Consider the following 17,413-nt stretch of genomic DNA (forward strand, 5'->3'; position numbering starts at 1 on the left):
TGAGAGTATTCTGTGCCTGCTTTTGTCCTGCCCCTTGTCCTCACAGAGGTTTATTCAGCTGTTTGGTGAAGGATCAGGAAAACTGCCCCACCCTGGGAGACTGGAGGAGTGATTAACTGTGGGTCTGCCCAGTCCCTGTTGCTAAACACAGCAAGTGACAGCATTACAGCAATTGGTGACCAGATAAAGACAAGGTGATGAATGTCCAAACCTTACTGTACATGTGAAGCTCAGGCCTAAATTGCTATGATTTTATAAAGACTTTGCTGAAGCTAAACGCTGTGGACCAAAAAGCAGTAAGGGGCATTAATTTTGAGAACTGCTTTAAAAGTGCACTTGCAGTTCAAGTTCAAATACTTAATTCAGGGGAGGAAAAAGAGCTAGCGACTGTATTTGAAAAGCCTCCTATAATACAAAAATGTAAAAATCTTTATGGTGAGTTTTCTCTGGGTKGTGGAAGAGTTTTATCCTCAATGGAATCTTTTAAGAAGGCTTAGRGCATTGTATTCAGTGGATGAATAAAGAAAGGAGGTGAGAATTAAACTATTCAAAAAAACTAATCTGATGAAWCTGAGCCACTTTCACCTGCTGACATATTCTACACGTGATACAAGTTATGGATTACTTATGGATTACTGCCCTTTATGTAGTTGGTGGAGGTTGGTGTAGGGTGAAAATTACATTAATGRATTTTTAAAGAAACATGGTACTAATATTGCTGCATTTTAGAGTCTTTTTTTGTAGTAAAGCAGCAGTTAAATTTAATTTTTCCCTGTTGCTATTTGACAAGGAATGGAGTAGCTTTCTCCTTTTCAGTGAAGAGGCTTTGWGCTGTAAAGGGGTGGGGTGAAACTATTTCTGGTTTCTGAATAGACTAAAAGTTCTGAGTAAAAGAAGTATGAGTGTATCTTTCCACATCACCTTGTGTGTTCTTTTTCTTGGTGACTGTGAGGCAAAAGATATCATACCAAGGGATTATATGGGAAAAAAATAGGTAAAATGTCTTCCTTTTAAGACTTCATTGTGGTATAGCCCCAGTGCTGAGGCTAAGAAACTAATTTTTTAAAGCTTTTTTGTTGAAGAAATTTAACTAATACAGCAACAGCTACTTTAAAAGTTCTGCAGATGCTCTTCAGATGGTTGCTGGTCATCAAATCACTCACTTTTTCAATGATTCCTGTCAGACTTTCACATTTGCCTTCTGTTATGCAAACCATGACAATCTTTGCTGTTATATTTTATGCATATGAAAGTTACTGTGAAGCAGGAACACAAAGAAAAGCAGACTCTTTTTCTCACCTTTCACTGAACAGCCGTTTTTTTGTTGTTTGAGACTACTATTGTGTCTTGTTTGTGAAGGTGGCAGCTGGCTCCACAAGTACTTTCTGCGCGGTTTTATCTGCTAACGGGAAACACTGGCTGCCAGTGCAGGGCTTGCTGCCTTCTTCCTGTGTTTGGCCATGTCTATGGTTTTTGATTGAGTTCATTGAGTAGGTGATATTTGACAGCTCACTTCTTTTACTTGGAAGAGCTAAAGTGTTCGAAAGAAACAGTTGTCCTGCATAGACATCTTGGAGCTGTACAAYTTTGTCAGTAAACTGAGGCTAAAGAGGACAACTTCGGTTGCATCTTTGAATGCCATCTTGTGAGTCCAGTGTAGATCAATCAATTCACTCTGGTGCTCTTGTGTTCTAGAGCAGACTTGCTTTGCTTTGCCATGCTCCCTCAATAACTGGAATGTGGGAGGCCCATGTGTTTTGCTGTTTTATTCTTCTTTGGTGTATAGTCTAATAAATGTTGAGTCTCTTTTTCTGACTGAATTCAGATAGAAATTTTTAAGTTCTTCGTAGACCTTTTGGATATTACTTCCCTCATTGGCTTCACTGGCTATTTTTCTAAAGAGAAAAATCTGCTTGTCCTTAGCCATCAGTGTCATGTTCCTATTCTTTGCTTGCACTGGCACTTCTCAGTAAGGTTTCTTTGGATAAAGTGCACATTCCATACCTGACAAATGAACAATTCTTCATTAGGGGCAGCCAGTTGCCTTTAGAGGGAGAGCTGTTCAATGAGTCATTTGCCTTCTTTCTGGGAGCTGGTTGTAATTCACTGCCAGTACAGCACTTCCGATCCCAGTTCCATGGAAGTTCTCTGGCCTTGGAGTCCCAAGCTAAGTAATATCTTCAATTTGATCCAGGTAAGAGACTGGGAGCACACTGAACTCTTGTTCAGCTAGCTAGCCATTAGAAATGCTAAGTACAGGATAAACACCTGCGAAGGTTTGGATCAAATATCTTCGACACTGCCACGGAAATATAAATGGAACTGTTTTACCTCCATGAAAAATACAAGTGGAACTGTTTTACTATTGGAGCTGACATTGGAAATTTTACTGTGGGATGTACAGAGACATCTTCAATTCAATAGGAATGCCATATATTAATGCAGCYGAGAAGTACTGATTTCTCTTACTGTGTGATTGTATTCAGTGACCTAAAAGTGAAGCAGGAATTTTGTGCTGGACCTTGCACTGCATGGGTACCTTCTTCTCAGTAAGGGCCTTGCCTATAATACAAGGAGAGCATGAGTAGAATTGATCAACAGCTTGGTGATTGACATGAGAATTACAAGAAACACCAACATTTAAATAACTTTCTTTTGCTCCTTTACAATTTTCTAACTGTTTTTGGTTGATGTGCACTCCKTCTTCGGTATATGTGACATTAAATGTAATTTGGTTGATGGGGAGAGATGTTATACAGTGTCCTGACAATGTAATGTATGGCAGTGGAGAAAACTTCATCTGCTCAGTGGCTTTRTTTCTATGTGCAGCTTCCTGATTGCCATAAATCAGGAAAATTGTTTCTGTTAGGAAATAGCACCTTAGAGGCCTCAGAAGCTCAAAATAGAGAAAACGTACTGTAGTTCTGACTGCCAGATTTTCCTGTAATGTGTAAATGTATTTATACTTTGCCTCAAGGGAAACATCAAAGCAGAATTAATTGTTCTTCCAAAACATCAGTCAGATGGCTAATATATGTATATATATATCTATATATAAATCCCTCTACTGCTCTGTATGATTTTCAGGATAAGATTGTTATAGAATTGAGCCTGAAAAAGCTCCTGGCCAATGGGATCTTGAAGAGAGTTACATGAAGAGGCTCTGTAGATGCTTTTTAAACTTTCCTTATAGTATTTTTTTGTATAAGTTTCTCATTCATGTTAGACAACATTCCCTTTGCATTTATCCCTCCAATCCATGCTTTGTCAGCCTAGCATGTGCCTGTAGCTTCATCCACTCTCAGTGTAGTCTGACATTTCTTGTGTGTCTCTAAGTGCACTTCTTGTGTGCAGCTAAGTTTGATGAAACAGTTCTTATCCTGTGATTTGTAACATGAATGTGAATCTTGTTACTCACTGTGTGCCTGAATTACTGAGTGTRAGGCAGTATCCTGTGTATTTTGTTGTGGCAGCTCTGGATGTGGGGGATTTCTGCTGCTTTTAGTTCAGCCTGTTTGTATAGAACTGTTGTTTGGACCTTTAAAGGACAAAAAAGTGTTCTTGCAAATCATTCACAAGTTAACAGCTGATGATCATGAGATCAAACTAACCCAAGATAAAAATAAAATCTAGTTTAATCAGTTATTCATGCCTGGAAACAAAACTGTAATTCAGTTTTTGACCATTCTTCTGGGAGTAATGTAACATTTTAGTCATGATGAAATAAGGGCAGTTCAGTTGAGAAKTGCATGGCTGGAAGCCTCTTCTTTCATTAGTGTTCCCTTATGATGGTTTGAAAAAAAAAAAAAATCAAAATTAAGGGGAACAATTCCAGGTGCACATCCTACAGTGTGCATGTATCTATGTATACCTTACATATCCAATGGATAGAAGAGCATAAAAGAACTTTATCTGTAATCAGCCCCTGAAWATTCTGYTTCCARGCTGTTAGAAACAGTTATCATTCAAGTCTGGACTACTGAATTTGTCAGACAATAGCAGAGATGACAATTTAATCTGTTGATCCTTCTTGCTCTTTAGACTCTCTCAGAGGAGCGCTGAGATGATATCCATAACCACAGTGGTGTCTTTCTCCTGTTATGGTGGACTAAATGTTTCTGCTTATAGCTGCCTCCAGGTAGGCTCCTGTGTCATCCTCCACATACCTTTATGAATGCTTCATTCTTCCCCCCATTTCCAGCTCATTTGTTTTTATAAATGCACTTCACAACTCCCAAAAGTACTGGTAATTGAAACGGAATTGGTGAAGAGCTAAAGCTCAGAGCCCAGGTCTGGCTCATTTGTGAAGGATCCATGACTGTACAATTGTGGTTTTAGCAGAAAACAGTAACCAGTAACTCTTCTCTCTTCTCCTCTGCTTCCCTTCTTGATACAGTGTGTGTGCTTGATAACTTGATAGTGAGTGGCACTTTTCTCTGCCCTTCCTTCTTTTGCAAAATAATCTTCTGATATGCACAGAGTGAATGTTTATTGTTGCTGGTTTTACTTACACTTCAGTAGCTCTTTCAGCAAGAAACGCTATGGAGATCTTTGGGTTTGTCTTTGTTTACAAGAGACCATAGCTGGGATTCAGAGAAGTCATTTCTTGGCATCTGTTGAAAGTAGAGCATTGAAGGATTTATAAATTTGTACTCAARTGTCTGAGTAGTAGTAATGAACTTGGCTGATTTTTTGTCATAAATGAGGGTGAAACCGTGAGAGAAAACACCTGCATAAGGGTCGTGGGTCTTTACTGTCATATTAAGCTGATTATTATCACTAGACAGATTAGCCAGACTTTGATACCTTTCAGTTTTATTTTGCTGAAAGATCATTTTGCAGGCAGATCTACTTGGCAAACCAAGCTGAACTTTTTTTAGATGATTCTCAATTAAAATACTTTTTTGCATTAGCTCACTTAGGGAAAAGTTTAGCTCTTGAAGTTTCTCCACCCGTTGCTCTGTCTGGAATCCCAACTGCAGCGTTAGAAAGTCCATTGGAAATGAGAGTGTTAGGTAGAGGTTGTCACTACATTACTCTTTCTCTTGAAGAGYCTGACTTGTACAGATCTAGGGAAATTACTTATTTAGGCTTTAGGCTGAATCAATAGTTGTTGTAGAACATGCAGAATACATTGGATCTGTAGCATTTTGATCTGTATATGGTTTGTGGTTTTTACTGCTCATATGAATGATTGTGGTTTGCCAAGACGTGTGAAACAACATTAGCATATCTTAGAAAAATTGGATGTAAATCACAGGATGGAAATAACCTTTGAGTTAGTCCTGTACCTGTCATTCACACTGGCCYGTTACCAGATGTTTCAAAAGGAAATGAAAAATGCTTGCAAAAAAACATCTTTTGGGAGAAAAAATTTTTCCAAATGATATTAGCTAATTTGCTTCCTTCAGTCAGARTAAGATTACATTCATAGGCTTTCTCTCTCTTTAGCTTCRGCTGCTAATGTTACTTATCTAAATGCTTATCCTTTGGGCAGTTTTACTAAAYATCTTAATTCTCTAACATCTTATTCTGTATCTTAATATATAAAACCAAAAAGTCTTCTAGGAGCTTTGTGCCTGGTAATTTCAGGTGCTGTTTGGCTTCAGAAATCAGCAGTTCAGGTTTAAACATTSCTTTAAAATATTACAACAAATGCATATTAGAATTTTCATCTTGTCCTCATTCTTGTTCTGGAGGAGTTGTCTTAATTCATTGACTGGATCACAATAAATTACATTCTGTTTCAGGAGACTTGGTTTCTCAGAGCTTCATTTAGATGCAATAAGGATCTGAGAGAAGCACTTTGGGTTCTAGAAATTATTTCTTCCTGAGCAGCAGAAATCTTTTAGATACAATRATGTCAATTTGACTTTTCTCATGTTATTTTTTACAGTATCTGTAGGTCTCAGTGTATTTTTCCACCCCTATGCTGAAGCTCCATTTTGAGGGAAGCTRTGCTAAGATGGATAAACTAAAAGAGCTCAGAAAAGAAGTGCCTTTCAGAGAACCAGGGTGACACAGTTGAATCATTGACTTTGAACCATTAGGCAGGGTTTCCATGGAAGTGATTACGTGGTGTTGCATTGTCCTTTAGCAGCAGGAAATTGTGGCTGCCTTTGAGGCTTAACTAAATTACACAAAAGGATGGAATATATTTTGCCTTTTAGCGTTAATGATGGTACACAGCAGAGTTGGATTCTGAGCTGTAATCTGGATAATGTACTGGATAAAGCACTTTATCAGTGGGGGAAAGAACAGGAAACTTTAGCTGGCCAAGCTTTGATTTATGTCAGTGAATTTCTCAGCATCTTGTGGTTTAGAGAATGACATTACATACATATATGTACATATATATAAAGGGTTTTGTCCCATGAAAATCAAGCACTCGTGTAACATAAAAAACGTCAAAACTAAGCTAAGTCATTTAGGCTTTTTTTTACCTACAGAAACGCTAAGGAGATAGATCATAATGCACTGGTCTTGACGATCTTGTTCCTGGAGTAATTAAAATTTGACCACTTTTAAATCTAGAWATTTTTATATGGTACAATAAAGGCCAGTTCTGAATATTAATTACCTTTGATTGAGCTCCTTAACTCATAAATGATATGATGAAGACCAGTGCTTTGAAGGGGAGGTCAAGGATGAGTTGTTTCAAAATACTCAAATAGTAAAACGGACGAAAATTCTTACAATAGACAAACCTGCAGAAAGCTAATCTACTGTATATGCTTTTTATTGCTGAGTGTCTTGAAGYTGATAAAGCAAGAGAGAGATAAAGTGATTTAGAGAAAGGTTCATAAAAAGTTTCAATTAGTGCTACTTGCTAAGGTGTAGAATGTTCAAATCTTTGTTGTTTGCTTGACTACTACTTACACATAAGAATGTACCTTTCTGTTTTGATAAATAGTGACTTCATCCTGTGTAATGTAGACGTGATTCTTTTGCTCAGCAAAAAGAAAAGTTAGTTTGCTTCTGTAAAAGAAATCATGGATGGGATTTTGTCATCAGTAGGTAGAATTGGGATAGGTGGGAAGGCTTCTACCCATGTCCTCTGAACACAGCACGAGGGGTGTCTCCCTACCTTCACACAAATGCTAATGTCCAGATATGTACAATGCTCAGAACCAAGATGGGAGTTAGAATACCCATCAGTCTTCAYGAGTTGAATTTCTTCATTTTTCATGTGTTGTCTGATGCTCTACATCTCTCTCCCTTTTTTCTCTGTCCAGGAGGCTGAACAGAATAGACCAGGACAGTATGTTGCAAATTATTACCCATTTCTGTTATAGACCCAGATCACTGGCAGTCAGTGCCTCTTACCACTTGCTGTGAAACTTTAATGCTCCTGACTTCTTGGTTTCAAAGCTCTACCATGGACAGTCACCACAGTTACTTGCAGTACTTTCTAGCAACATTAACAAATGACTGCTGATAAGATCACTTGCTCGGTCATTTGCAAAGTTATGAGAGTAGAGCCCTGAGACCCTGCCCTGAGGTGGAGCTAAAGGAAAATGTGTTGCTTAGTAAATTGCAAAAGAAGGAAAATGAAATACATGCCTAGAATAGTGACTATAAACTGTAGTCATGATGTTGGCTGTGTTCACCCACTGCAATATGGCACTTCTCATTTTCAGTAATCTGGAGAATGTTCACATGAGTTCTGTGGGTCAGTTAGATAATAAAATATAGTAGGATTGGTAAGAAAACTCAAAACATTTTGTTTTCCTTTGTGAGCATTATTTTTGTGAGCAGAAAATATGACTTCAGATGCTCAGCTAAAGAAGTTTGTGCTTATTTAGAATCCATAAATAAGTAAGAAAGCTATATGGTTCTTTGTGCTGTATTATGGACTATACCTACTATATTACTATATTATTTTTTCCATACTAATATATTACAAAAGCTCTGATGTCATGTTTTACATATTCTTTTTTGCAGATATTTTCATGTTTCGTTTTCTTTTCCCTTTCATCAGACATTTGCTGACCAGGTATTTGGTGTCCTCAGCTGGACAATTCCCATTGCTGTCGCCTTTTCTTGTTTTGGTGGACTTAATGCCTCAATTTTAGCATCATCAAGGTAGCGCATCTCTCTTTCAGTTTGGCAAATGTTCGTGAGTCTTTTTACATGTTACTGTTAACACTGATCTGAGAGTGGCAAAAATACTTTTGTAACTGAAGCTATAAGGAATAGCCATAAGAAAACAACAGATCTAAATAAACCTCTGTGTGTGTGTGTACACACACCCTTAACACTGCCTTGCTTTCCCAAAGCATTCCTGAGTGTAGGCAGTGCACAATTAAAGATCAAAATAATTTTGTCTGTGTGGTGAGTCCTCAGGCCTTCTGATTATTTGCATTACCTTGCATATTACTTGATAGTATAATTCTAGCAAGTTCTTGTTTTCAAATGTATTTACCTGAGACTTACTGACCTTTTAAAATCAGTATTTTAAAACTTTGTACCTGGAATATCCTAAAAACTTGCTACTGCTATGAACCTGCAGTCAGAAAGTTTAGGATACAGTGTACAACTTTTTCTTTCAGTACTGATTGTGAATGTAACTAGCAAAAGTTTTACATTTACATTTTACATTTAGATTCATTCTCTCTTGCCTATGGCCTTAACAAGCCTTTTCTTACTGCCTTTTTTCAGGCTGTTTTTTGTCGGATCTCGGGAAGGTCACCTTCCTGATCTGCTGTCGATGATCCACATAAAGAGGTTCACACCTGTGCCAGCACTGCTCTTCAATGCAAGTTGTTATTGCTTTTCTTTCAACTGATTAGATGAGACACACAGCACAGCTTCCCTCAAAATGGAGCTTCAACACAGGGGTAGAAAAATGTACACAAATATATATGTATAAAAAATAACACGAGAAAAGTATAAAAGAAGTAATCTGTGTACATATTCTATTTCATGCTGAAATTAGAACATCAATTTAGCAGAAGACTATGCCTTAAGAAATGTGTTCTGTATGCCATGGATTGCATTTTCAGCCAATTGAAACAGCAACTAATAACTGATATTGCATCTAAAAGATTTCTGCTGCTCAAGAATAAATAATTTCTATAACCCAAAGTGCTTCTCTCAGATCCTTATTGCATCTAAATGCAGCTCTGAGAAACCCAGTCCCCTGATGCACAATGTAATTTATTAAGATCCAGTCAGTGAATTAAGACAACTTCTTCAGAACATGAATATCAATTATTTAAAGGAAAACTTAAATCACAAGAGACAACTTAAAATATACTGTCATCAAGGTGATTGCTGAGAGTGATTTTTTGAAGTATAAAATGATACCAAACATCAAAGAGTATAAGGTGTTCGTTAAAGGCAAAAAGTAACATAAATAAGTTTCAAACTTCTGGTTTTACATTTTCACTCCTGTTCTTTTCTGACAGTGTTTTATGACCCTTATTTACCTCGCCGTGGAAGATGTCTTCCAGCTTATTAATTACTTTAGCTTCAGTTACTGGTTTTTTGTTGGTCTGTCTATTGCTGGGCAGTTGTATCTACGGTGGAAAGAACCAGATCGGCCCAGACCTCTTAAGGTAATACTTCCTACACAATTGTTTAAAATCCCTGCTTTCCATATAATAAACAAGTATTGTCTAAAATCTGGACCTTACATGTTAAGTCAGGACATAAAGCATGGTTTTCATTTGATGTACCATGAAAGTCAGTTTATCTGCTAGGTAAGAATGAGATTGTTGCAATAGTATACTCTATTATTATATGCTAGTTTAATCAGTATTCCTTCTGTCTGCCCACTGGAGAGTGTCTCAACAGGCTAACATACAGTTAACCTTTTATCTTGCAGTAGAAATCTGATTGGGAATGCTTGGGTTAGGTCATTCAGTCTGTAGATCGCATTTAGCTCCAATGATACCTGATCCTCTAATGAACCTTCTCATACTTKAAGTTCATATTCTATTCCAAAATATCACTAATTCTCGTTTCCCAAGTTTTACTGGTTTTATCTAAAAACACTTCATGTCACTATGCACTTTCTTTCAGCACAGCAGTTACCATACTTGATTATTTTTCAATTTTTAGCAACAGGTCTGTGAAGAATCATTCTTCAATTTGCTTATGGTCCTAAATAGCCAGATATATGAGAGGAAGAGCAGATAATTTCACAAAGTGGGTTTCAGAGAGAAAAGTTTGTGTCATAATGTTTGGAACTGTAGACAATGAATATTTTATTAACATTGTGTTTTGTTTTTTCTGTCTGCAGCTGAGTCTGGCTTTCCCAATAATATTCTGTATATGCACAGTATTTCTGGTGGTAGTGCCACTCATTACTGACTTTGTAAATTCAATGATTGGAGTTGCCATTGCTTTATCTGGAATTCCATTCTATTTCTTGGGAGTCTATTTACCTGCATCAAGRAGACCTCAATTTATTAACAAGATTATGGGTAAGTTTCTTTGTTAGCTGGAGATGTCGTTAGGAAAGAAGAGTAAATAGGTGACTCATGGCGTGTTGATGGAACGGGTTGTGGTGAGCTGGCCCCAGCTGAGATAGGTGGCTCTTGTTCTGATCTATCTCCCATTTCCTGTGCAGGTGTCATCACACGAAACATGCAGCTGCTCTGTTACTGTGTTTTAACAGAGATGGACCCAAATGAAGAAATTAATTTAGAAATCAAATCCAACTAAAGTTTAAAGCTATTACAAGAAGCAGGAGGGAGGACAAAGCAATTACAAAACCAAAAGAAAAGAAAAGAGGTAGAACTGGAAGACACAGGAAAACTCTTTTCGATGGTCTTCCAGAAATGCTGAAAATGTTCTTCCTTGCAGATGGATTCCAACATAGATCGTGTCCTTGGGTCATGCCCCTAAACTGTGGCATGTTTTCATTGGATAATGATTACCTACTCATTACCTACTCACACAAGCTGTGTGTCAATACTGTTTCTTCTTCAGAATTGGTATGAAAATGATAAGAGCTAACAGATCAAATTAGATTTTTGCAGAACCAGATGGTAAAGTAATGCATTATTAAGTTAGACTAAAACCCACTTTGACTCCAAAGACCAAGTCACTTCCAGCTTAATTCTGATGGATGTTTGCATGAAATGATTTGCTGTGCTATCTCAGTTCTGCACTCAGTTCTTATCCCAGAAGACAACTGSTCACAAAAAACGACCTAATTTATCATTAGGAGCAGAAAAACTAATGAAGTTCTCCATTATTTAAAGACTGAACCAACCTTTCCCCTTTGAGGATTTTATTCTGTATGGTACATAGAAATGTTTCTGACTGTAGCTAGGATCTAATCAGCAAAACACCTGGTCACTAAAGATTTGATTTATAGTTGATGATTTTTTTTTCTTGTTAACTTGTTAGTACTTTGCCAATTTCTGCTAGGTTTTATAAAATTTCCAAAATTAAAATGTTCAGTTTGAAGCCTGTAATCATTTATTTTTGAACTGTTTCAGTGAACACACCTTAGCCCGAGTTAGCTCAGCAGTCAGAAAATTCCCTTTGTAAATTTCAGTACTGTTCACTAGAAAATAACCATCCAAAACCTCACAGAAATCCCTGTGGCAGCAGCTTGAAAGCTGACTAGCAGGAAGAAAAGCTAGTAGAAGAAGAAGTAGAAGAAGAAGTAGTAGAAGAAAAGAAAAGTAAAAAATACTGTTGCAGCACAAACATGCTGATTTGTAGTCTTTGTAATTCSAAAGCTGTAAGCCTAAAATCAGGACACTAAATTTTGGTGCAGCAAAAGGCARCAAGAAGTCAGCCTGTTTGGCAAGTAAAGTGAGATGTACTTGAAAAGCATACCTGGAATTTTTACCTTAGTTCAGGATGTCTATCTCACTTGACCTGAGTTTGGCCACATGGGGTTTTGTGCATTTCAGYTGAACTAAATCTTGTAATTACAAGATTATGGCTGAAGCCATACATTCTTCAAATGGTACRCCAAAGTTGCATCAGTGACTTGAGTAATAGTGGGGATATCTGGACATTTGCACTGGATATTAACCTTTCTCTGAAACAAACAAAACCAAGTATTTTGCCTCCACTACTTTGCCATTACCAGTCAGAACTAATTGGCCTAAGTCACTGCTGCAACCTAGAGTTCATAAATGATCTTGAGCAGGTAACAGCTAATCCAATTAGGTATTCTTTATATCAAGTAGGACAGTACTGAAATATTCTGCGTGTCTGAACAGGTATGATGGAATTGTTTTAAAGATGTATGAATGCAAATTAAAACGGTGACCTGGATTCAGCTGTACCAACTTCATTGATCTTTAAATGAGTAAAGAAAACTTGATAAAAACCCCTTTTATTTACAATTTAAATGCACATTGTTCTATTCCAACAGTAGACTGTGGAGAGTCATGGACAAGGCATTTCATATGCTCAAACACTTGTGAAGAAAGTCACTTGACACTTAGGAACAAATGAAGTAGAAACCACTAAGATAGGCTGCCTTTTCCCAGGACCTCTACTGGGCATCAAGGCAGACACTTTGAYCTTCTTGTGAAACTTGACACATTAGTCATGACTAGAAGGGCTGTTGCCAACAGTATCCCCATATATGTGGAGGTACATTTGCTACAGGTACAAACTCTTGGGCATGCAGCTTTGGGGGAAAAAAAAAATTAAAAGTCCCTTCAGAACCTCAACACACGCAATGGGCAGAAAACTGTATTTTAAAGCATACAGCATCTTATGGCTGGAACAAAATTTGTGTTGTCAAGTGGCCATACTCCTACCCAACTGTTTTAATATCCACCAGCTGAAGTTGGCTGCTCCGAGTACATTCTCCTACAGCAGCAGAATTCCACCTTCAGTGTGCATTTCATCTCCACGAACAGGCTGTTAGTCAGAACCTAAATCTTCAATCTCATCGTATCCGAATTCCTGCAAAATTTCCTGTCGGTATTTGTCCCATGTTCTTCTCCTGTAACATTGTTCCTCATCACTGAAGCTCTCATCAGAGTCTATAAGGAAAGCATCAAATTTTAGATTATCCCTCTTTTTATTTGAATAATTAAGCTAATCAGACTAGTTTAAGCTTCTTGAGAAACAAATGAAGTCCAAACAACTTCTGTACAAGGAGAGGTTTGAATTGTGTTTGAAGTACTCTGGCTTAGGGACTTAAGAAGGCAGAAGCAAKGTTTCACAAGTATATGGACCCAAGTCATGGATTCCTTCTCTAAGCCAGGAAACCTTTGCAATTGCAGCAGCTTCAATTTGACTTCTCAATTTTGTCTTTTMAAAAATACCAGTATCTCTTCTCAATCCAAGGAAGATAATCCTCCTCTACACAGATATCACCATGATAAGTGCAGAATGCTACCCCAACAATGCTCAGTTAAGTTGCTTTTTTATGGATAGCGTGTAAAAAAGGGAATGTACATGTGCACAGCAGGAAAGCAAACAGCATTTACAAAAGGCATACCTTTTTCTCCATCTTCCTCAGGAAAAAATTCATCTTCTTCAGGATAGTCATTACGCCAGTTATTTTCATCATTTTCATCATCTTCATCTTCATACACTTCTTCTGGACCAGGATCATCATTTACCTGCATGTTAACACAAACCRTAATGCTGAGTGTCTGTATTTATAGTGAATGTTGTGGGTTTTCATCCCCCTGTGCAACACTACACAGATCAGAAAGAGCCAGGAGGGCAGGCATAAGGAATTCTGCAGTGACACAAGGTACACTGCACAAAAATTTGAGTTATCACTATATTCACCATAACATTTCAAATCTGCTATAGGTGAAAAAAAATCAATTAACTCATACATCCTTAACTCATACACTTGTATGTTCCACGCCAGCATTTAAATGTTAATGTCTAACTTAATCCTACTCACTTCAGCAATAGTGTAATAGTTCAAGAAGAGAAAATGTAGCTTCAAGTTTCCAATACAAAAGTCTACTGATCACAGGATTTATGCAACACAAGACTAAAGCTTACATTAAACTCCCTAATTCCACAGTCACTGAAGAACAATTTATTACGAAAAAAACTCATATGAAGATTACAGTCCTCAAATACTAAAATAGTTGTGTCCCCCCCTTGCTCTTGTTCTCATTTAGTCATTTACAATGACATTTTAATGGCTGCCTCCTAATCACAAGCGAGATATTAATTGCTTCAGTTTACATTTGTGTAACAAAATTTAATTTGCAGTTTGAAACCAGATGGGTTCTTCTGATTACATGAGCATTATCCCTTCCATTTTGTCATGATTTCCTGAGCAGTAACCTGCAGGAACACGGGACTGGCAGTTACAAAAGGCCTAATGAAGAAGTCACTGAGCAAACATGTAGTATCCATCTTACAGGACCTTTCTTGGCATGGCAACTTTTAATGGTAGKACTTAAAGCATCTTTTATTTGTGACCTTTGTATTTAAGAAAGATTGTTTTTTGTACACCCTTACCCATTCGTATTCTTCTCTATAGGGCTGTACAGAAAGGATATTTTCAATCCAGTCAGGGGCTGATGTTTCCTTATAATAGATGTCGTAAACATATTCATCTTCTTTGTCACCGTGTTCTTTTTTACCGTCTTCAGAAAGATTTAAACGCTCACGGATCATCTCTACTGCATTGCAAAGAATTGTATCTGGATCAGTCTTCTGCTGAGGAAAAAAAAGGGTATTTTCACTATAGGCATGCAAAGTCTTATTTACAGCCAACAGCTTTTTTTGTAGCTAGCCAAGGATGCCACGCTGAAATCTGAAACACTTTCCATTGCAATGCTTTTAGAATATTGGCAACCTAGAACAGAAAGACACCAAAAATTTCCACTTACTGTAGTACTGTRCATGTTTCAGTAGTATATAATTCGGATAATAAAAGAAAACCATGACCAGTTAATAATTTCAATTAGAAATTATTGAAAGGGATGTGACAGCTCCATAGGACTCCTTTTTCTGCTGGCACACTGATTGAAAAGACAAGTTTTAAGACAGCCCATGCTGTGCAGAGCATTACACCTGCAGCACTGCAGGGAATGTGTGCAGAGAGTAGTGTGGATAATATGCAAACAGGTTACGGTACAGAGAGTGCGCAGGAGAAACAATGGAAATGTGACAGGTGAACAGAAGAAGGCTGGCAGATCCTACAGATACAGTTTTTGTTTCCTTACTTCAGCATTAGCATAGAAGAAATTTCATGTTTTCGCCTCTCTAATTAATTATTTGCAATGTATTTGCTTCAGTGACCTGCACTTGGAGATGTACATAGGCAGTTTTTTGCACCAGCTTTTCACTCCTAGAACTTTTTGTCCAATTCACAGTGGTGTCTCCTGAACTAGTTAGTTCTGAGGAGCAGCTACAGACCTGCTGTTCATTTTCCTTTTAATACTTAGGAGAACAAAGAAGAAAACTTACTTCTTGCTTTCAACACCTGCTGCTAGTTCTAAAAAATTTAAGAGGAAAATTCTGATACCATCTCAATTTCATTTTTTCCGAAACATTCCAACTTGCAAATATCTAGTTAAGGCTCCCATTAAACAGTGGAATACTTACAAAGCAAGCAAACTCCTACAGCAGTCTGCCCATGTGTACCACTCAACAGTGATACCAAAGTACTTGAAGCACACTGAGTTCACTAGTTAAGTTCGTGGCTGACCTGTGGGTTTGCAGAGGTTATGCTGGAGTCTCCCACCATCTCTTCTTCTTGTACAATATCAAACAGCTGGAATTTCCCACAGCCATCAGAACTCTGATCGACAGCATTGCTCTCCTCTKGTGAAGCATCTTCCTGTGCTCCAGAGTCTGACCTGTCCCCATCGAGYGCAGCCTCGCCCCGTGTGGCAGGTGCAGCTGTTTCTGTACAGTCTGGCCGATGGCTGGATATCACACGGTAACGGTTCTCCTTCCTTTTCACTTGCCTGGAAGAACGGAGTTCCTGCAGGATTCGCTGAGTGCTTCCCAAAGAGGGGCGCAGRCTTTGAGCTGCCTTGTCTCGTGTGATCGCATCTTTAACGTACTTGTGAACTGGTTCGTTCTGGGGAAAAGGAACAAAAAGGAGGAGGAATATGACACCGTCAACAAAACAAGTCATATTCTTCCTAGAAGGGATTAAGAACTGCAGTACCAATACTCCTAAAAATAGGCAAGTGACTTCTACTGTTGCTTTAAGCAACACAACAATCATAATACTCCCTTCTTATGAGGAGAAGTAAGCAGAACAAAAGTCCTAAAACTGATTCAGTGTGATTTTTAAATAAGTTTGTGGAACAGAATAACCCTCCGGACAAAAATGCATCCCCTTTGGAAGACTGCAGTGGACCTAAACTTAGGGCATAATATCCTTTTTAGGGTCCTATGAAGACCGTTTCCTAAGACAGACCAGTCTTATTCAATATAAAAGGCTGAATGCTGGATGGTAGTGGTTATCCTTGTAGGCTGAGCTTCAGCATCTCACACAGCAGAAATTCAGCCTTCACTTATTGCCTGTTCTGTAGTTTCTAGGCGGAAAACAGTCTCCAAGCATAGAAAAGCGAGTGTCACCGTGGTCACTGTGGCTGTGGACCTGCCGGGCCCGCGGCTGTCACAGCGCAGGAGGAGCCGCCGTGCCCTCGCTTCCCGGCACAGGACGGCTCTGCCCGGGGCCGGGCTACTCTCSACACCACCGCATCCACAGGGGAGCCTGAAACACGCGAGGAGCACCCAGAGAGMGCCGCTGCCTTCCAAACCCCTCCAGGAGCACCGGCCGGCCCACTTGGCCCGGCCCGGCCTGCCCCGGCCCCGGTACCTTGGAGGACACGGTCGCCACCAGCTTGAAGAGGTTGGTCTCCACAGGCTCGGCCCGCCGCCGCTTGCAGGCCAGGAGCAGCGCCTCGGCCGGCTCGGGGCCGCCGCGTTTCCGCTGGACGCGCAGCACGGCCGCCATGGCGCGGCGGGAAGGGGCGGGAGCGCTGCCACAGCCACAGCCACAGCCACACCTCGCGCGGGGAGCGCCGGGCGGCGGGGCGGGCCCGCCGGGACAGGGGCGGCGGCGGCCGGGAAGGCACACGCGGAGGCCGGGGAAGGTACATGCGGCTTGTGGAGGTGCCGGCCTGAGGTTCTGAGGAAGGGACGAGCCCGCGGCTTGTCGGGCCCACTGCGCTAGTTACAGGCAGCCGATGGCGGAGAACATTCTGCCGTCCCCCATCGCAGCTCGTTCCTGAGGCGGGGAAGGGCCGGGCCTGTCCCGGCCCCGGCGCGGGGTTTGCAGGTTCCCCCTCGGGCAGCGTGTGGGGACTCGGGAGAGAGGCGCCCCCGGCCCGACGTGCCTCACCTCCGGGGAGGTGTTTTTCTGTAAGGATTTACTGCCGGGTATTTTTTTCTGCACTGTTCTCAGTGAGTTGGAACTAGATGATCTYCAGGGTCCCCTCAGTTTGGRACTARTTGACTGATTTTAGCTTAAAACGMCCATATGAAA

The 17,413-nt window shown here is 39.6% G+C and overlaps 2 protein-coding genes across 4 annotated transcripts in view; one reads left to right on the forward strand and one right to left on the reverse strand.

Moving 5' to 3' along the window:
• Nucleotides 1-14,424, forward strand: part of SLC7A6 (solute carrier family 7 member 6) — a 27,799-nt gene extending 13,375 nt beyond the window's left edge. Inside the window, exons 7-11 of one of the 2 annotated variants that reach the window (XM_057364598.1) lie at nucleotides 7,982-8,085; nucleotides 8,662-8,758; nucleotides 9,411-9,560; nucleotides 10,247-10,430; nucleotides 14,241-14,424. In XM_057364598.1, the coding sequence (XP_057220581.1) occupies nucleotides 7,982-8,085; nucleotides 8,662-8,758; nucleotides 9,411-9,560; nucleotides 10,247-10,430; nucleotides 14,241-14,350 (645 nt within the window). In that variant the 3' untranslated portion in view covers nucleotides 14,351-14,424. Of the gene's footprint in view, nucleotides 1-7,981; nucleotides 8,086-8,661; nucleotides 8,759-9,410; nucleotides 9,561-10,246; nucleotides 10,431-10,576; nucleotides 11,601-14,240 lie in introns of those variants that run through there. The other variant, XM_057364599.1, reaches the window with a different exon arrangement.
• On the reverse strand, nucleotides 10,455-16,922 carry SLC7A6OS (solute carrier family 7 member 6 opposite strand). 2 transcript variants are annotated; one of them, XM_057364602.1, is made up of 5 exons: nucleotides 16,745-16,922; nucleotides 15,617-15,994; nucleotides 14,422-14,619; nucleotides 13,430-13,553; nucleotides 10,455-12,968 (listed from the first exon to the last, which is right to left on the reverse strand). In XM_057364602.1, exons 1-5 carry the CDS (start codon nucleotides 16,880-16,882, stop codon nucleotides 12,847-12,849), a joined length of 960 nt encoding a protein of 319 aa, XP_057220585.1. In that variant the 5' UTR covers nucleotides 16,883-16,922; the 3' UTR covers nucleotides 10,455-12,846. The 2 variants fall into 2 exon arrangements, with proteins under 2 accessions (XP_057220585.1, XP_057220584.1); XM_057364601.1 differs by having other exon boundaries at nucleotides 14,422-14,622.
• Between the last annotated feature and the right edge of the window lie 491 nt (nucleotides 16,923-17,413).

Source organism: Malurus melanocephalus, unplaced genomic scaffold (genome assembly GCF_030028575.1).
Source record: "Malurus melanocephalus ecotype Western Australia unplaced genomic scaffold, MMel_1.1 scaffold_40, whole genome shotgun sequence".
Lineage (NCBI taxonomy): Eukaryota > Metazoa > Chordata > Aves > Passeriformes > Maluridae > Malurus > Malurus melanocephalus.